General features: G+C 47.7%; 1 protein-coding gene across 3 annotated transcripts in view; it reads right to left on the bottom strand.

The window, feature by feature from the left end:
- The window catches only part of COL5A1 (collagen type V alpha 1 chain), a 160,401-nt gene that overhangs the window by 75,586 nt on the left and 64,036 nt on the right, over positions 1–20,779 (bottom strand). For all 3 annotated transcript variants that reach the window (XM_055720341.1, XM_055720342.1, XM_055720343.1), the window contains exons 5-11: positions 11,882–12,013; positions 9,974–10,120; positions 9,593–9,841; positions 5,202–5,354; positions 4,849–4,905; positions 696–737; positions 364–426 (exon numbers count right to left, since the gene is read on the bottom strand). In XM_055720341.1, the coding sequence (XP_055576316.1) occupies positions 364–426; positions 696–737; positions 4,849–4,905; positions 5,202–5,354; positions 9,593–9,841; positions 9,974–10,120; positions 11,882–12,013 (843 nt within the window). The remainder of the gene's footprint in view (positions 1–363; positions 427–695; positions 738–4,848; positions 4,906–5,201; positions 5,355–9,592; positions 9,842–9,973; positions 10,121–11,881; positions 12,014–20,779) is intronic.

Below are 20,779 nucleotides of genomic sequence, written 5' to 3'. Positions count from 1 at the left end.
GGCTATTTTATGTGTGTTGTGCTCATCCTGGTTTTCCCAGTGCCCCAGCCCAGCTCCTGCACTGGAAGGAGCAACCAATGCCAAAGGGCACGGATAGAGAGCAGAGGCTTTGTTAGCCATACTCTTGCTTTTAACCTGGAGAAAACTGCTTACTGCATTTGACTAGTGTGGTTGCTCCCCAGCTCTTTGCCCCTGGATGCAAAGGTCTGCCCTGTACCCTACCCACAAGCTCTTTTTGGGGTTGACCCAGAGGAAATTGCTATTGCAAGATGAGCAGTATTTTAGGGCTCCCCACAGTCCCACTTTGCACACAGAAAAGGACTGAAGCCTTCAGCCAAAAAGGAGAAAAACATGGGTACTCACTCTCTCCCCAGGGTCACCCATTAAGCCCACAGGTCCAGTTGGTCCTGGAGGTCCTGGAAGGCCCTAGCATAGAAAAGACAGAAAAAACCATATAAGCTGCTAAAGGAAAATGTGTTATTATTTGTAACATATTTGTAGAAGCAGGAAAAGAATTAGAGCTTTCTGTTTATTTTTGCACCAGAAAGCCGACCCCAAAGCGGTCTGTGCACATGCGTGGCATATGGAAGCAATAGAGCCCAGGAACAGCTGTGTGCTGAGCCCTGCCATGTGCACTCAGCACCCCAGAGCCACGCACATCCTTCCCTGCAAGGTACAGACAAAGTGCCACTTACTGCTGGGCCTTCGGGACCGGGCGGACCTTCCACCAGCATGCCCTGAGCAAGAGGAAGAAAAAAAGGTGATTAGCCAGGAGCATCCTCAAAGTCACTTTGATTACAGAGCTGGAAAGCCCAATGCTTTATCCGTTCTCAAATATTTCAGGTCTTGCTGCTAGGTCTAGGCATCCCAGAGCTGAAGGGCTTCCAGTCCCTCTAGATGACATCTCCTGTGTCCCTGTTCCCAAAGGCACAAAGGGCACTGCCCATCAAAAAGCCAAATACCATTTATTTGAATTGCACAGGGCACAGCAAAACAGTCCTTCCCCCAGCACCAAGCCCACCCTTGTCCCAGCGCAGGGTCCCCTTCCCAAACACAACCCTTCTGCCTTAGCTCCTGGCCAAAGAGCAAATCCTGGGGTAGGTCCAGCCTTGATGGTGCCCAAGCAGGAGAAGAGCTCATCTTCAGGAAGAAGCTGTTTCTAGACCCAAGCAACTTTAAAAAAAAAGTTAATAATCAAATTGCAAGGGTTTCTTTTTTAAATTACTTTCCCAGCAGACTGCATGCTGTGATTTACTTTGTGTACCTAGGAAATCACTGTGTGGGCAAAATGGTAGAATAATGTTATTCCATGCCTTTTAATCTAAATATTTTGTCATAACTTTAAATCAAGTCTATCATGTACTCACTAGAACTAAGCTGCTTTTTTTTTTCTTCCTCCTCATGGGTATGTAAGAGGCAGGAAAGAATTCTCCCAATAAAATAAAATTTGCCCATGGCAAATGCTTTCCAGAAGGCATCAGCACGGATCTGTTGGGAAAAGCCCCACAGCGAGAACTACCCTTTTAACTCTGGAGCAGTGACCACGCCCCCAGCAGCACCCAGGTAAAGCCAAAGCAATCCCAGTGCTTCCCAGTTCTTCCATAGCAAACAGGGACATCTATCCTGTGAGATGAAATCAGCCCGTGAAAATCTGTAGACAAGCAGCTGGCTCGTATGGGAGAAGCCTGGAGGAAGCCAGTGCCAGGACTGGTCCCGGGTCATCCTTAGCCGTTCTCCTGGGCTCAGGCTCTGGTGCTAAAAGCCTCAGCTGACCCCACGGCAGCAGACAGGGCTGAACTGAACAAAACTGAAATATCTAAAGGAAAATCCAGGCGGTCCTGCCCCAAAAGTAAAACATGCTGCCGTGACCATCCCTGCTTCCATTAGTGGGATGCGTGTTTCTGCACTGCTAATGCGTGGCCAGCACTACTTTCTGTCTTTCCCCAGTGTCCACACTACTCATTACCACCTCATTTACAATCTGGCTTCCACTTTGTTTGGATGTGTTAGGGGAAATATTTTGGTGCTGTCATCACCGAAGCACCTGCGCGGTTGTTCTTCACCAGTAAAGAATTTAGGCCACAGACTTCACCCCATGCCCATTTGACAGCGGTTTGCTGCCTGCCTGCCTGCCTGCCACAGAGCCGCTGCTCTCTTCTGAGGTGGGGAGGAATTAGGGGTCGACCCTACATGACATCCCTCCAACCTGCCCCAAATATGAGCTGTTTGCTGTTGGAGCCTACCAAGAAGCAGTGAGCTATGCTGATGGAGGTGTCCCCCAGGACACCCACTAAGCACCGGCTCCCTCTTCAGACACATGATGAGGACATCGCACAGGAAAACCCAGAGCTCCCAGCAAACCTCTCCCCTGTGTGCTGGCTCCATCCTTGTTGAGACCAACCCACGGGACATTTTCGCATGGGTGTTGTGGCTGGGCTGGTGCAGAGAGCCAGAGCCCACACAGGTCTCCCCAGGACACTCCTGGGCTGCTGGGTGCCATGCTCTGAGCACGCACAGCACCACGGCTCCACTGCCCATGGCCAGCTGCAGAGGCTCCTCCACACGGGGGAAGAGGTTGGGGTAATTAGCCAGTTTGCAATGCAAACATCCTTGGCATCTTCCCATATTTATCTGTTGGTTTATGTTGAGCTCTAGCTTTAGGGACAGCTGGAGATTCTCCTTGGCAAGAAATCTCCACTGTTTATATGACTGCTCATCAACAGGAGCAATGGAAACGTGGGAGGGTTCTGGGACCAGGACCGGTGGGGAGATGCCACTGAGGGCAATCACCTTGGGGTAGCAAGCAAACCATGGATTTAGGACTGTCCAGGGGGTGAAACAGGGTGCTTCTTCTAGTCAATCAACACCCAGGTGCTACCCACAAGCGAAGCCAGTATCACAGAAACAGCCCAAAAGCTAACTGCAATGCACAGAGGTGCTGTGCAAGGGCTGACCACCACCCCGCACACCCCGCCCCCCAAAGGCAGGCACGAGCACCAGGGCCCCCGTCAAAGGGTCTTTGAGGAGGCAAAGGCAGCCTGGTGGCTCCAGAGCTGGGATGCAGGGTGTCCCAGCCAACCCCAGCTGCATCCTCCTTGCCCTGCTCCTGTGCTGCCCCGCTGCCTCCAGCAAGTGTCAGCACAGAGCAAGGATTGAAGGACAGACGGTTTGAACGAAAAGGAGAGAAAATCCAGCAGAATGACTTCTGCATTTGGTTTTTATTCCCCCTTTGCTGCAGCTCCCATTTAAAAAAAAAAAAAAAAAAAAAAAAAAAAGCAGCACAGCAAATCTGAATTTCTCTCTGCTGAAGAAGAACCGCACGGAGAGGAAAAAGGCGGCATTTGGTCTTGTTTACTTTCTGGCAAAAGCTATACATGCTCCAGTGTTTTGAAATAGCAAAGGCAGCCAAATTCTTTCTGGATGATTAAACTTAACTATTTTGTTCGCTTTGTAGCATTTCAGATTGGTTCTGGCCACGGCAGGCTGGGTTTCTGCCATTGTCTTTGTGGGGTTCGCCTGCCCTCCGCCCTTCCCACACCTCCAACAAGCAAATCTCTCACTCTTCCTTTTGTTTGCAGAGCGGGAGCAAGACACAGAAAGGAAGAGAAGGAAGGAAAGGTTGGAAATGCCTTTGTAAGGTGCTCATTCAGGCCTTTCAAGCCCTAGTGCTGCACCCCAGCTCTCCCTGCCCCCCACCCCGCCCCTGCTATCTGCAAAAGCGTCAGGGCAAAGAAGGGAAGGAAGGAAGAATTAAAAGAAAAATAATGGCTTCCAAGTGATGGGAAGTGCTGCTGCGATGCTGGGCGCCACGCTGGCCCTCTGCCAAGGAAAATTAGGTTAATTGAGTTGCTGGTGTGCAGTGAGCGTGCGCTCAGCCCTTCGGGGACAAGGCTCAGGGAAGGTGGTTGCAAGGACCTGAAGCCCCATTTCCAGCCCGGGGAGGAGCGGGCATGGGACCCTCAGCATCCTGCCACGCCATGAGGGACAGACACATGGCCATGGACCAACAGCCTCTTGCTCTGCTCAGCGGGCACCTTGGAGCCAACAGCAGCTGTCCCCCACCACCAGGGAAGCTGGGGAGCGGCTCCATCCTCACCTCAGGGGGTGTTCAGTTGGGCACCCAGGTTTTTTTGCAGACTGCAAAGGCCACAGGCAGTTTATAACTGTTCTTTAATAAGAAAAACCACCTCAGAAACCAGCTAGGGCAGAATCATAAAGAAAGCAAGCGCCAGATTCCACTCCGGGGATGACACAGGGTTTCTTCTGTAAGTGGAAAGCTGGTGGGACACTGGAGCAGGCGCAGGAGCAAACCTCTTCTCCCCTGCAGCTGTGTGCAGGGAGAACCCTTTTATTTCCACAGAGATGAACCCATTAGTTGCACAATTAAAGCCAGCCCCAAGCTGCAAGCTCAGGTCAGGATATGACCTGGCCGCTGCCTGTGGGTGCTCGTGGGAGCAGCATCGCTGCTGAGCCAGGGGCGCTTCAAAACCTCTGGAGAGGTGAGACATGCCCTCTCTGCCGAAATGCTTCGGTTCTAAAAGGCCTAGGTTTTATTTGGTAAATGAGAGATTTCATGGGAAATTTTGCACTTCCTTCATAATTTAGGTCACTTCTTGAAGTTTTAAAAAAATAACAATTACAGTATTTTAATATTAAAAGTTTTTAAATGAACCAAGGAATTCTTCCATGGGAAATTTTCCTCCCAGCTGTACCACTGAGAGCACCACACCATACCAAACATACCCCTTGTACCTTTTATCTTGGGGGGTGTGTGTGTGTGTGTGCAAAAAAACCCCCAACAAACCCCCAAAAAAGGAAAAAAACACTGAAAAAACAGATGGTCCTTACCGGCTCAATAATTGCAGGCTCCCCCTTCTGTCCTTTCTCACCCCGTGGGCCACCGATCTGTAGCAAACAAGGGTGAGACAAAGCCAGACCGTCAAAGAGGACATCAGCATCACCACTTCCAGCAGGAACTGGAGGTTCTGGGACAACTTCTGCAACCAAAGCGCTGCTGATGCTCGGGTGGGAAAGAAACAGGGCACCTCCTCCTCGCCCCGTGCAAAACACACGTGTTGCAGGTGGCTGAATCCAAGCGAGATGCTCTCACGGGTTTTGGCATTGCTCATCTCTATGCTACAAACCACGGGAAGACAAACACTTTGAATGAGGCTTACCCTCGATGGAAAATTAACTCTTACCCCTTCGTATATGGTGTCCTGGTTAGCAGGCATGCCAGGGCCAATATCAGGAGACACTGTTCGGTCGTAATAGTTATCGTAATAATTCCCATCGTATTCTTTTATTGTTTCCTCGGTGAAATCTTTATCCAGGTCATCTCCTCCTTGAGCAGCCTGGAAGCAGAAGAGCAGCAAGATGTCAGGCTGCAAATCTCTCTAGGCTGCACACTTCAGAAATATAAAGGGTGCGGTTTTTGCAAAGTGAGGATGCCTTATAATAATAGGTGCAAATAAAAAGCATAAGATAAGTTAAATTCTGGAGATTTTAGGTCTCCAGTGGCCTCTAAGGGTCTTCTCCAATAGCATCCAAGAAGGATGGGAGAATCTTTACGTCAAAGTGTACAGCCTGGCTTTCCCTAGAATTTCTCTGTTGACCCCTGAAACAACACTGTGAGTGTAAAAGTTTGAGCAAAGAAAAGAAAACACAGCACAAAGCATCAGCTCATGTCAGGAGGGTACCCCACAAACACTGAAGGCCTGAAGAAAGAGGGAATGGAAGTTTCAGACTCCAAGCCCTACCCATCTCTCACAGGCTCAATACTGGAGACACTGCATTATTAAGCTTAAAAAGTCACACTTCCAGTCCTTTTAAAATGCACATCAGAAATGCAATGTGCCATTATGAGTATCCGATTACAGGAAGAAATGTGGAAAAATCCGAGTTCGCTTCTACGAAAACCTCCTGTTTGTTTAGTCTGGGATCCAATTTATGATTGTGCTTGTCCAAAGAGCAGACGAAGAAAGTTTTTACAGACTTGAGGCATTAATCCCTGAACCCTTTCTGAATCCTTGCAGCAACAGATGCTACAGACCACAAGCAAGGACATCGAGACAAGTATCAGAATTTCCTTGCTTCTCTCCATACCCCTCTGTTTTCTGCAGCCTGCCAGGCAACCGTCTCCTGGCATCCTTCACTCCGACCAGCACCGTAAAGAACAACATGTGCTAATGATTTTTTTGTTGTTGTTTCTGTCCCATCCAGGTAATGATCCATAAGTGGACTTATTTCCAGTGCTTCCCAGAGATATTATCTCCTCACCACTATGAATTCAAAGTCACTCAAACGCCACCACCACTTCCAGACTTTGTTTCTGTGCCAAAACTGCTCAGAACCCATAAGCATGAGCATCTGCACTTAAATTCAAGAGGTTTTAAAGTAAAACTAAGCCTAGTGCTAAGGCAATCATCACACTGCTACCCCATCTTCTTTTACCTCTGCAAATACCAGCTGGTCTTTGCAGAAATTATGGTTTGGTAATTACTCAGTCAGAAAACTTGGAAAGTTAGCATTATTTTGTCTTTGTACCATTCAAACAGATCTATCACACGTATCTTTTATCCTCTTCAAAATCTTTCATCTTGGTTTGCACTTTGAAACCTTAAAATCTGTTTATCTTGCTAGAAAGGCTTTTGAGGATAACATAGCAAGCTTTCTTCAAATTGCATTTCTTGAAATTAATGTCAAAAATGTCTGGTTTGATATTTTGATTAAAGGGCCCCAAGTCAATATGCATGGACAGATATGGTATTTTGAATAACTGGGCAGAGGGGGAGGAAAGTTCTCCATGCTGAGATTTGCAAGTGCTTTGGAGAAAAACCAAACCAAAAGCCTAAAAATAATCTCCTTAACAATGCTGTTAAGGCAACCTGCATCAGAAAACAGTCCGCAAAGAAAAGAGGAGGTCCAAAAATCAGTGTGCAAAGCACTGTGACTCTCCTTTGCTGGTAACAGCTTCATTTAAATCACCTTTTACTCTTCCCTTCTGAGAAGCAATGCAGATACGAAGCCCTGGTATATGCATCTGGACAAGTAAAGCAAACTGCCTGATGAATAGCAGGCAATGAACAAAATATATCTGTCCCCAGCTCCTCTTGTTCATGGGAGTATTGCTGCCTACTAAATCTTGGAATTGCTTCACTGGCATTTATCACACAGTTATTAGCCATAATGAAACCCAAGCCCAGGAGAGTTCAGTGAGTACACCTACCTCCAAAACCTCTCACACAGGCTCCACAAAGTTTCACTTGTGTGAAACTAAATCCCCTTTTAATTCCCGTTGTAGCAATTAAAAGTCTTCCCAAAATATAGACGGGCAAACTTCAGCAGCGACGGGCACATCCCAATCTTGTGACAGCTCCGTGAAGGGGTGCTAAAAGTGCACCAGACCAACATTGTCCTGCTTGACCCCACAACCCACAGGGAGCAGCGCTGGGCTGCTGGGGGGATGCTCAGTGTCCCAGCCCACCTCTGCCCTCCCACACACCTGTATCCTTTGCAACAGCGTGGGGGCTCTGGCTGCCTTCCCAGTGGCTGGCAGAAACCCGGGACCCCTTGAAATTATGCCACACTTACTCATGACCATAAGCACTACTTTGCTTCCTAAACTAGCCAAAGAACTGATGAGATTGGTTTATTTTTTACCTTTTTTTAAGAGCAACTACACTTCTCCAACCACTTTAGCAGGCTGTGTTCTCCCCTACTAAAACCCTATTTCCAGTAACAGGCAATTACACACATGAGATCCTGATCCCCACTTTCATATTGCCCATGAAGCAATAAGCAGGGGTCTTAGCTCGCACATCGGAGGTGTAAACCTGAAATACCTCTTGGGTATTTGTCCAGCTGGCTGGCATTTTTGACGAGTCTTCCCTATGTCACGCTGCATTAGCCTTTGCCTTAGTGCATGGGAATCTCCTTCAGCCAGGCAAGTCATGTCCTTTTCTCTGCTCATCAGTCCTTTTCTCTGCTCATCAGCCAACAGATTCCCTGGAGCCTCCTCTTGCACTGGAGCAACCCTGCAGCCCTCCCCTAGACACCCGCTCTCCCGGCGCTGCTGCAGGCGCAGAGTTTGCGCCCTCTCCCCACGAGATGCTTTGCCAAGAAGAGGCTGAGCTCTCACATCGGAAAGCTGCGCCATGTGTTTCCCTGCCTGAACTTTCCTCCTCTTCCATTTCCTTTTCCTAACTACTAAAGTGGCCCTTGAGCCTCTTATTTCCTCTTCCCTTTTTTTTATTTTTTTTTTCCTTAAGGTCCTTCTATCCAGTCTTTAATTCCTCTCTCTTAGAAAGTTCAAGCTTGGCCAAAGATTTCTGGCTTTTTGTCAGGAAACAAAAAAGTTTCCCATCCATGGGCTCCCTCTGGTTGGCATTCACTTCCTCAATCCACTGGAGCCTTTTCTGTTCCTCTCTGTGTATCACTTTGGGCTGCTCAACCTCCTCCACCACATTTTTTTTTAATCCCCAGTTGGCTGGGCTCGATCCCCGCCACGCCACCAGCCCTGGGGGTGGCTGGCTCTCCTCCTGCCTCACTCCAGCTGCTCAGCTCTTTGCTTGGACACTTTCCCCGACACCTTTTCAATTCAGGCTCCCAGGTCCAACTCCAAATACGTTGGCCAACTTTCGCCGTCTCTTCCGCCACTCTCCAGTGCCTCCCTAAAAGCCTTGAGTTTTGACAGCCCCACAATTCATTCTCCATTTCAGGAACCACCCCAAACCTCTGGCAATTCCCACCCTACCTCCCAGGAAACATCATCCCACTATCGACTCCCCTTGCTGATGATGCTCCTGGATAACAAATAATTTGCCTCGTCTGGAGCAGTATTTTCCCGCACGGTGAGCTATACTGCATGCAGCCCGGTGACAATTTATCTCAGTCTCATCTAAGGACAAGACCAACACTGACCTATTTGAGCACCAATATAAAAGGCAAGAACTGGGCAAGTCCTTAGAAAAGTCTCAGTGCGATGTATTTCAGTTAAAGCATATTAAAGTGCATGTAACTAAAACTGTAATGGCTCCAACAGAAACGTCAGCTGTGGGATCTGGACTGACCTCTAAGATCTGTGCACAAAACAGAGGGGCTCTCCCTGGGTGTATGCAGTAGTTTGAAATTAAGGGTTTGTCCCAGTGTTGAAATGTTTTTTAAAAAATTACGGTCTGAGAGGTGCTATTCAATGAGAATGACAAAATAAAAAACATTGATGTTCTCCATCCAATCAACATTTAAAGGATTTATATTAACAGCCTTGAAATAAAATGTTTTAACTTAGATTTTAACATTCACCCTCATTTTTCTTTTTGTTAGACAAGCACTTCACACAGGGAAATTCAGATGTCAGTATGAACAGATTTTTCCAGGGGAATAATCCTTAACCAGATTCTAAATGTCTGTGTTCCGCACCCTGAAATATCTGGAGTGAAAATATTTTACAAGAGACTTCCTCTTCCAAGAGCTGCCCAAACCACTTACAGATTTACCATATGGATGATCACATCTCCTTTGCTCTCAGGGCTATGACATACCAGGATTAATAAAAAACAAAGAGAAAGGAAAAAACACTCATTAAAATTACATCGGTCTCATTGTAGGTGATGACAGTACTCGTGGGGAGTTCAGCTTCCACGGCGTTTTCAGTGAGTCCACCCTGGGGGTCCACTTCTTCGTTGTAGTTGACATCTTCATAGGGGAGAGGCGTGAAGTACTCTTCATTAATGGTTTCATAGTTGTACTCATCCACAAGCGGGTCATCCACTGTAGCATCCTCTTTCGCCTGCTTGCCAGGGTCCCCTCCATCAGGTGATGGTGTGGGGGCAGGGTAGTCCTATTGCAGAAATCAAATGCCAGAATGAGGGGTGGGGGAAAAATAAAAGAAAATTCTGCATCATCCTCCACCTCCCCTTCTATAAAGGTGCCATTTGTCAACCACAGCTTTGCCAGGACCTCACACTGGTACCTGCTTGGTTTCAGGTCTCTCTCCAGCAGCCACTTCGGGAGCGCTGGGTTTGGCGGTGGGTGCTTCTGGCTTTACAGCTTCATCAACGTCTTCGTAGTAGGGGTACTCATAGTAGTAGGTGTCACCTTCTCCCTCCCCATCGGTGTACTGCGAAGAGAAGATGAGAAGCAGAAAACAGACATTTTTAGACATCATGTCAGCATGGCCATGTTGTGATACAGATCCATGCAGTGAAATCTTTCCCTTCCTCTTGTTCACCAGCTTCCATGAAACCTTCTCCAAGAGGCTGGCTTTGGGCTGCTTTGGCAATGGTTGTGATCTGAGGAGGTTCCCAGTCACCTCTCGGTCCTGTGGCACGTTCTCCCTTATCAGAGAGGATGGACCTACCCTGCAGCAGTTCAGTCACCCAAAGTAACACAATAAAAAAAGAAAAAAAAAAAAATTATATATATTTTTTTAACCTCAGACTGTTGAGACCTCCCAGGTCACACATCTGACATATCGAGAGAGGGGAAGAAAACATCGGAACCGTGCAGCTGCTCTGAGAAGCAGGGATGCTGTTTTCACTCATTCAACTGCACTAATCGCATCTGTGTGACTTCCCATCTGCCCGTGGCCCGCAGGCAGGAGGGCTCGGAAAACAAGATATTTTCAGCATTTTCCACAAGGCGTCAGTCATTCTTCAAAATGAAATACAAACAAAACATTTGGTTACAGCCCGACATGGCAAATTTCTTTGCTGGTCCATCGCTCTCACTGGCAGCCAATGCCGGCGTGTGGAAGAGTTATTCTTACACGGAGCAACACAGCCCTAAGACAAGCCAACCCTTGTTGAACTGCTGGCTCCAAAATAAGAATTTTATTTTCCTGCTACCACATCTTTTGACCACGCCGAAGACTATTTATTTTACTTATTTATCGTTTCTCCAGAAGCACTGGCAGAGTGGTTATGGCACTTCCCTGGGGTTGGGCAGCTGTGCCTCATCCATAAGCATCGCTCTGCTCCCCAAAGCTCTGCTAGGCACAGGTTTTTAATACAAACCCAAAAGCTAAGCCAGAGCGGGCTGACAGCACTACAGCTTTGTGGGCATTCGGCAGGAGCCTGCAGATCTGAGAGCAGCTGAAAGCAAGAGAGTGCACGGACCAACAAATCAGCCCAGGAGAGCAGCCAAGATGCTGAGAAGTGTCTGAGGGTGCCAGACACTAATTGCTGTGAGCTGAGTCTAAGACCTCTTAAAAGTCTGTAAAATTCAGGTGATGCTCTTCTAGGAATCAGCCACACAGACATGACTAATTGAGCAGCAGAAATAAAAGGCATCCTGTATCAGGGTGGGTTTTTTTCTTTTCTTTCTTTTCTTTTTTTTTAAAGAAAAGGTCCGAGGCCAACTCTTTGTAGAAAAGATACTGAGCACAAGAGCTTATACAGATGAGCGAGGAGCATTCCTGCCAAAATGAAATTCCAATGTCAAATTCATAGGCAAAAGCGTTTCCCCCTTCTTTAACACCTGTAGTTTTAAAGAATGGTGAAAAAGAACTGCTTAATCTTTTTACAAGTTCAATAGTAAAGTTGGAAATTTAAAAGCAAGTGCCTGTTTTGGATAGGATTCGACCTGCAAGGGAAGGTCAGTGTTTCACACTCAGCTCAGGCTGTCTCTCCCACAAGTTTTTGAGCTCCAAGCAAATATTCATTTCAGTCTGGAAATGCAAGGAGCGCAGAAAGGAAGGGAAACTCCCGAAGGCAAGAGCCAAGACCAAAACCTGCAAATCCTAAACCCAAGCTGTCTCAGCTCTTACAGATGAGTTGCAGGGAACCTGAACAGGAGGAAGAAGCTGAGTGTGTTTCCAACCGCAATATGGAGCTGGCTCCTGGTGCCCCAAAAGCATCCCCAAACCCTGCAAGGGACTCACATATTCATCCTGGTTGGGGTCCTGGGACTGGGGGGAGTCTGGGATGGCGGTGTCGCAGTCAGGGCTGTAGTGTTCACAGTAGTCATAGGCTGCTCGGGGGTCTGCCACGATCAGGAGCTGCTGGATGTCACCCTGCAGAGAAGGGAAGATAAGAGTGTCAGGGGGATGATGGATGGTGCACGTGGAGCCACCAGCCTGAGAACGCAGTCAAGAGGACAAACACCACCAAGAAATGGAGAGCAAAACACTTGGCAGGGCCACCTCCCTGACCAGGGCATGTCACCTGAGATGAGCCAGGCAAAACCCCTCCATGTCCAGGGCAGGGTCAAGCAGCTGCTTATCTCTGGCTGTTCCATGAGGTGTAAAGGCGCTGTCCTTCATACCCCGTCCCAAATGCACCTTCCCAAAAGATAACCACATCTGCAGAGAGGTCACCCCCACATCTGCAATGCAGCAGCACTGACAGCCCTGGGCAAGGCAGGTGCAGTAAAAAGAAAAGGGCTCTACACACCCTGAATCAGCAGTGTCCTGTGGACAATAAAAAAAAAAAAACAACAAAAAACACACACACCAAAAACCCCCACTTCCCTGCCTGGTCCTGTGCAGCTTCACAAGCTCCAGTCCAAAAGGCTGTTCATTGGCCTCAAAATTTCTCTGTTTCTCCCACCCCATCAGTTGGACTCATGAAAGACATCACCACCACCAGCCCTTTCTATGTCCTACCTCACCTCAATTTTCCACCCGCAACAGTGAAGCAGACACAGAAAGAGATTAGAAATGCAACTGATAATCCGAAAAAGAGAAAAGAGGGAGGGGGGTTGCAATGGTTTATTGAAAACCAGGTGCAGAACAAGGCCATGAGGCGATAAGGCTGCTTATCAGACCCCTCACTATACAGCGAAGGAAGTTAGAGCTGAAATCACGCTTTAGTTTCCTAAAGAACCACCACAGTGCTTAACCACAACACCAAAAACCAGTTTACTCAGTAGACAGTTGCATAAGACAAGACTTTACTACTTGGATTATTAGAGCTGATACTTTAATTAGGGGAAAAAAAATCTTATTTAATAATAGAAAAACATGGCTAAGGCATCAGGGGAAAAAGAAGGAGCATTACAGCAAAACTGGGAGGATGACTTGGGCATGTAATGGGAACCAGAAGCTCTGAATGGAGCCTGGCCAGACGGGTGAACAGCCCCATGGAAAACCAAAGGATATTTTTGAAATTACGGGCCAAATCTGCCTTTGTGCATGCAGGCTGCAGATGGTCCAGCCATGAGTGCCACTGGATCCATGGGGAGCTCAGCCTCCCATGAACATGTACCATCGACTCCACCAAAAAAAAAACAACAAACAAACCAACAAAAAACCAGCATTGTTTATACTTTTGGCAGAGATCCACTGGGAACAGAGGCTGTAAGGACTGTGGGGACCCAGCTCCGAGGGACAGGGACAGCTTGTGGCTGCCTGGGGTTTCCCTTCTTGATTTCCAGGTTATCACATCCATCTCTGCAGCACCTCACCGTAATGTCTGAGCACCTCTCGGATGCTACACAACTTAAAACTGAGCATTGGTTTAAGCTTATTAGTCATTGTTTCCTGTGAATAACCTTTAAAAAATTAACAGCAATGTCTGCAAAGTGGTTTTCAATTTTCTATTTTGAGAAAGAGAAATAGTCTCTTTCCTTCCCTTTCCTTCCCCCCCATAAATCTGTAGAACAGTTCTGTCATTACTGTTCTGGATTTTTTTTTTCTTTTTATTTTTTGTCCCCTCAACGTAACCACCAAACATAGGGATGCAGTATTGGGGAAACAGAAAATGCCACATTTTTGTCTTGTAAAACATTTCCCATTTCCAGACAGCTCTGGCCATCACCTGACAACATGATCTGCATGGGGAACTTGGCCATGGTGTGACCTAGAGGACTTTGCCCAGCCCTGAGCAGAGGCTTGAAGGAGCCAGGGGGTGCGATGGGGTTACTCACACCCACATCACCATCCCACCCTTCAAAGGTAATTCTGAGCCACAATCCCTTTGGAACTTTCTCGAGTGGAGGATGCCCAGCGCAGCCAAGGCAACTTGCTTTAAGTTGATGGTGTGAAGGTCCCTCCAGCTGCTATTTCTGCACCCAGGACCTCAGCCACCCCTGCCCCTCATTGACACCCCAGTTAAGCCATTTATGCCCTTCTCTCATTTAGGTGGTTAAAGCTCCCCAGTTTCCACAGGGTTATGGGGACTGTCCAGCACTGTTGGGATAAGCTGAAATAAAACAGCCACACAAGCAGACTTAGTACTTGTCTCCAAGAGGCATGGAAGGAAGGCTGAAAGCTTTTTCTTCCTGATAAGGTTGGATTTACACCTCAAGGAGAGCTGATAGTCTGTGTCCTATAAGTGACCAGGACTATAACTGTGTTTCCTCGAGGAACAGATAAAGCAAAGAAAGGCATGTTGGCTAAACACAGTGCAAAAGGTTAAGCAGAAGAGAATTTGCTAAAGCTGAGTTTGCTTTTAATCTCAGCTGATGGCAGCTCCTGAGCTCTGCAGGGGGAGAAATCCTGGCCTGATCCCACCCTGCAACACAACAGGAGCTGAGCATCCTCTGGGTCCCATGGCTCAAGGCACTGGCAGCACCTTTGAGTACATGGAAGGACATCACCTGCATGTCCCAGGAGCCACAGGCTCAAGCCTTGGGGTCACAGCAGAAACCCCAGCCCCACTCAACACCCCAAAGGACAGTGTTGACCTGGTGGTTGCTGCTGAGTGAGCAAGGGAGGATGAACAATGGAAGCTTCCTGCTAGTTCTGGGTCAAGAACCTGAGAAAATCAGTGCGTTACTGAATAAATTTGGTACACGAAGGGTGCCAGGAAAAAGCGTGAGCCGCATCAGACAGCTCCTTCAGAGCTCACCACGCTTCATGAGCATCGCTCAACATGCCTACTATTTTCCCATTTCCTTTTCAAACCAAATCAATCACCCTGCCTAGCAAAGTTCATCCTTTTCTTGTTGTTCCAGCAGCAGCGCGCAAGCATGCAAAATCAAAAGAAAAACCAATGCACCCAATTTTGGAGGAATGAGAGCCCCAGGGAGCATCTGAACTCAAGTACACTAACATGGGTTGAGCAGCTTAGTGGTAGGGGAAGGAGGAGAGCTCTCGGGGTTGCTAGACCATTCATCTTTGTTTCATTAACAGCAAGTGCACAGCACTGGTGGATACCCTGTGTTAACACTTGTAAAAAGCAGACAGGAGTAAAACCTTGTTAGAAAGATTCCCAGTCAACTGACCTCATCCCTCAGTGCAAAATAATAAAATGGGCTAATTTAGCCTGTAATAAAAAGCCCCACTATCTGAACTTCACAAAAGATGCACAAAGCTCTGCTGTCAAGAGCCCCATTTCTTTGATTTAAAAAGCCGACTTTAAATAGAGCAAGCCGTGATGGGAGGTTCACAAGCCTTTTGTGTCCTCTCAAGTGTGTTGCCGCTAATAAATTTCACCAAGAGATAGCTGCCCCCAGCCCCGGCGTGGGCTGACAAAGGCGGCAGCCAGCTCCGCTCCCCTTCCTCACTCAAGTGTCTATTTGTTTCACTGTTACGGTTACACAAACCACCCAAGCCTCTCTCCTTCCTATGTCAGCATCTGCTTTTTCAGCAAAAGCAGCAATAACGAAGATACTGTTAATTCCCCCCCAGCACATGCACACACAAGACCTATGGATTTTCCATGAAGCCTTTGTAAGAGAGCAAATTAACAATTACACTAAGAGAATGGTTTAAAGACTTTACCAGCCAAGTCCTTTACGTTTTTAAAACTTATTTTCAAGTAAAGAGGTAGCTAAGTCTGGGAGCAAGGTAGTAACCTGCTGGTATTGCTCTGAAGGTCACCAGCAGTGTCCTCCAGCCCCAGCCACCCATGCAGACGGTGGGGAAAGTCCTCTTTTGGCACATGAGCAACTCAGGCGCATCTGGGCACACGGAGCTCAGGAAAGTGCTCCAGAAACTGGGCTACTTCTTAGCATGCAGAGGCAAGGCACAGCTGCACTTTCCTAGTTTGACAAGAAAAAAAATCTGAAGCAGAGGGGAAAAAAAAAAAGGTCAATTTTTGCCTGAAAGTAACCAATATTTCATCCATCAGAAGAGCTAGTTTTTAAAAAGGGGAATAAATCACATTTTGACCTTTATTCCTAGAGCTTTCCATGAAGAGGAAGAGGCAGGACAGCACATTTATGAAAACGATTGTGAGTTGCGAGGCTTTTACTTGCTCTACCAAACAGATCTAAGCGCTAACTGTCAGGACCAGTAAGAATCTGTCTGACATTTATGGTAAAGCCATTTATGCCTGATGACTCATTTGCTTTATGGATTAAGTTCCATCAAGCCAGTTTAATTCAACTTCCCAGCCAGATCCCAGACAAGACTGGAAAAGCTCTTCTGGAGCATTTTTTAACACTTATTCTATATGCGTGCAAAAATGTCACATCGCTTCCAATGACATCAACTTCAGTAACTTGGAGAGATCGCTGTGGTTCAACAAAAACAGCTGGCGAGGATAATGGGAGTGACTTCATCTGGCATTGGCAGCAGCTCCATAAATACTGGGATTCTTCAGGGCTCTCACTGCAACGTACTGATAATTAACTGGGCTGTTGTTTTAGTGCATTACCCCAGAAGTCTTAGAGACTCCTTAACACCCATAAGAATAAATACTGCTTGATGTGCTTTTTTTAACTCCTACATTTAAACTGGATAACCACAGGCCCAGGATGTACAATTGTACCAACCCCCAAGACAAAGAAATTCTTAAAAATTATTGGAAGCAATTGGGATGTTGCTGACTTACAACAACAAACTCACCGGTTCCATAAATGCAAACCCAGTCCAGTGGCTTAAGAGTGGCAAAGGTTCAACGCAGCTTTATGATGAAGTGAAAGCTTAGAGATCCCAGCCACCAGCGAGCTTCCAAAAAACCTAATCCCTGTCTTGGAGACAGCCTGCCAGCCCTCAGATGTTCCACTTGATAAAACCTGTCATCAGCACTTGCCCATGGATGGAGGCTCTCCACTAAGGACACAGCAGCTGCCCTGCTCCAGGGCGCCAAGCAGCTCCTTGTCTGCACTGGTTGGAGTAAGAGTGGTATTGGAGAAGTCAGTGAAGAAAGGAGTAAGGAAGCCCACCGTGCCCTGGCTCTGCTGGTGTAGTGAGACCCCAGAGGTACAACAACTGCTCAGAGGATCGGCACATCCTTTGTTGTACCGGCATCATCCCCGGGATGTTCATTTAAAAACAGCTGCTCCAGGAAAGAAGCCAAATCGCAGCAGTGGGGTCAGATGAAGCCTCCTCACCCCCACCAGCTCCTGTACCTGTGCCCTGAACCCCTCTCGCTGGCCAGCCACAGGCAGGAGCCAGCTCACCAGATGAAGCAACTGGTACCCAAAAGGCATCCTTTGAGCTTCCAAAATTTTCGTGCTATGAAACAGGAAGGCAGTAGTTTGTTGTCTGGCTCAAAAAGAAAAAGAAAAGGCTTGACTCACATGCAGTCATGAGTCAGCTACAAATACTTGGTGGTTTGGATAAATCCAACCCGGATGTTTGCTTCCCCATCCTGAGCGGAGGGGCTGCAGGAACGGACAGGGCAGCTTTGCTGTGAGACCTCTGCTATTTCCCCTCTCGGGCTCCAGTTACAGCAAGAATGGCTCCCTCCGGCTTTTGGCACTCAGATAGGAGCCTCTTGAGCCCTCTTTAGAGAAAAAAAACAGGTTGAATTAGGCAGAAAAGGGATAGAAGGTTCACTAGAACCAAATATGGCTTTCAAGGGAAAAATCTGTCTTACAGGCTGATAATAGTTTCTTTTTCTCACGGCATCACCATCTGGAAGAGGAGGTACCCTAAGAAACCCTGCTTTCATGACACGTCAGCCTAGTCCTGCATCCCCACCTCAAAGCTACATTGTTAGCATTTCTGGTATTAACCTTACAGAAAAAAAAACCCTACGGCAAGTATTTGGACAATCCACATGCCTCTTTCCCTGACCACAGCAACAAGAAGAAAATAAGCTCTTTAGCTCAAAGGTAATTAACCTCCCCAGTAATTTTCAACCTTTATATTTTATAATCCCAGGGATGAACCCAATTTCCTATCATACAGGGATCCATTAGCTCCCTGTTAGCCCTGGCCACTGGCTTTGAAGGAGCAGGGCAGGGAAGCGTGGTCCCCTCCTCTGCCCCTCTTCCCCCTTCCCTGAACCTGCTGCCCTCCCCTCCGAGCTGTCCTCAACACCCAGCCCTGCTCCAACTGCTGGAAAGGGATGGATGGATGGATGGTTGGGCAATGCCACGTCGTGCTTCCTCCATCCATCACTGCTGCGTCCCTGGGTCAGCCACTCCACGGCTGTTTCTTAGAAAAGCAGTTTTTTCGGAGCAAGGGGCTGTGTTTCATACACACTTGCAGAGACCACAGCATGCAGTAGGTCTGTCAGTGTAACATCGCAACACAAATTATGAGCAGTTTAGCAAGGACTCCTTAACTGGAAGGGAAGGACAAGCAGTTGTCTAAGAGAAGAACAAAAGCCAGATGGCTTTGCTAATTCTGGAAAGCTGTCCTGAAGAAGCTGTTGCTCTGCCAATACCAAAATACCAGTCAAGGACTCGAGTCATTAGCAGAGCAGCAGACGCTAATACGAGGTTCATTTCCAGGCAGCTACTTCCCCAGCCCAGCCCCAGCTCCGATAACCACGCAATGTAAATAACACCCTACCCTAATGTAAACACTCCCCTGGCAGCAACCACAGCCGCCGGCGCAACACCAAGCACTCTCTGTGCTTGCCGGAGCAAATGTGAAGCCAGAGCTTATGCCAAAGTCCTTTTTTGTTTAAGTGACAACGCAGAGCTAATTCCCAAAGACAATATACACAGTATTCATCAGCAGTATGGATTATTTACATGACAGCACTTTACAGGCGACAGATGGACCCATCCACCATTCCAGTTTCCTATCCTCAACGGGTGAAAGATTTTCTTGCCTTTCCAAATGGCTGAGTATGTCAAACCCATTAATCATTGCTGACTTCTTCCTGCCACTTTCCCTAGATTCCTCACCAAATCCTGACAGCCCAGAGCCCTTTGCTCTCTCCAGTCCCACACTACATCTCTACAGTTGCCCTTTCCTCAGCCCCCTGCTACCCTCAGGCACTTAACCATCACATCCTGCCCCGAGAGCTTCTCATGTAGGCGCTGGCATTGTCCTGAAGAGAACAGAAAAGGGATGAGATGAAAAAACCTGGCCAAGCTTAAATGGATATTTAATGATGGGGCAAGAGCCCAAGCCAAGCTCCAAACTCACCACCCGGACCGCACAGTCCCATCCTCCCTGCCTCAGCTCCCCATCCCTTCAATGCCAACACTGATTCATCCCCAGGCGCTTCGCCTAATTGAAACCTCCATCCTTTCAGAAGAGACATCTAATCACCGGTTTAAAGATCCCATAAAGCTCTGGGGCTGCTTTATGCTTTGAGGCAATCGCAGTTCACCTTATTCAGCCTTGACCCTGACTGACTGAAGGGGACCATAGTGCTCAGATGAAGCATTACGTGCGCATCACACAGTTTGTTACCCCGTGGCTCCCACTGTAAGCCATGAATGAGCATTGCTTCCAGCCAGCGACACATCCTTCCTAGCTAAAAGCTCGTGCCTAGGCCTTGGAGGACAGTTTTTGTTCAAAAATTTACCAAATGGGTGGAAAAACCCAGATAAGGCAAATAAGCAAACTGCTGTTTAATTAAGATCCAAGATCTTAGGGGACACAGGGAGGAGAGGAAAAGAATCCTTAAGAAAGAGGCAGCTTAGAAAACAGGTGGCATTGGCAGAAGCACAGAAAGCATCAAATCTACAAAGTATTTACTGCAAGGTTATTGTAGCAATGCCTTTCTCCAGGGCTTTTGTTTCAGAGCTGGAAAAACCATGGTAGAGACAGGGCAGCATCCCTCAGCAGGTCTGCCCCACGCAGCCCTCCTCCAGCCGGGGCACTGATGGGGCAGGACCTGCAGAGCCTGGCTGCACACGAGGCGCAGGTACTGGTAGCAAAGGGGGTTTTCTTCAGGAAACGGGAAAATTTAAGCGGGGGAGGGCGAAGAAAAAAAAAAAAACCAAAAACCCACCCAGGAAAAAAAATCCAAGGATATACACAACCCCAGCAGGAACTGGACTGTGGTTTAAATCTCTTGTCCTTATAATGCCGGCTGAGAGGCTCCCACAGGAGCATCCCAGGTCAGGCAGTGCAGAGCATCCATCCCACGCACGTACTGGGGGACGTGTCCAGCTTTCCCTTGACTCATGTCTGCTGCTGCAAGCCACCAGACACGGGCTGCGTGCTCCCCAGACTGCCCTGCAAAGCGGACAAGTACTTTTATTAACTTGCAGCTAATGGCACAAGGGAACGGGACCCACCCAGAGAAGAAATGACTCCTCGGCTTCTGTTTATCCTCACAGATCTATGCAGGCGGCCTGACATCAGCCGCTGCAAACGTGATGGCATCGCCACCATGCACAGAAGTTCTTTGGAACAGAATATTTGCAAACTTTGATTTTTCTCTTCCACTTCAAGCTCGCTGCTCCCCTGCTAACCCAGGTCCCTCTTAAAAGCGCCGTCATCCCCAGGGCTGGTGCTCCGCTGTTGATTTGTCTGCATTCCTCCTTTTTCCAGCAAGCACAAACAGCGTAACCCTACGGGATGGGAAGGGACGGCCAGGGCAAAGCAGCAGCCAAGCAGTAGGGACTGCAGGAAAGGAAAAGGCTGCCAAGGTGGCTTAAAAAATAAAGCAAAGACCTGCTAAAAACACCCAAAAAGAGACAGATAGCCTTAAATCAACAACCGTCATGCCTAGACACTCTGCCGGCTATTATTATA

The sequence above is a fragment of the Falco cherrug genome, chromosome 9 (genome assembly GCF_023634085.1).
Source record: "Falco cherrug isolate bFalChe1 chromosome 9, bFalChe1.pri, whole genome shotgun sequence".
Taxonomy (NCBI): Eukaryota; Metazoa; Chordata; class Aves; order Falconiformes; family Falconidae; genus Falco; species Falco cherrug.
The sequence above is the reverse complement of the archived record's forward strand: the minus strand, read 5'-3'. Positions and strand labels throughout refer to the sequence as shown.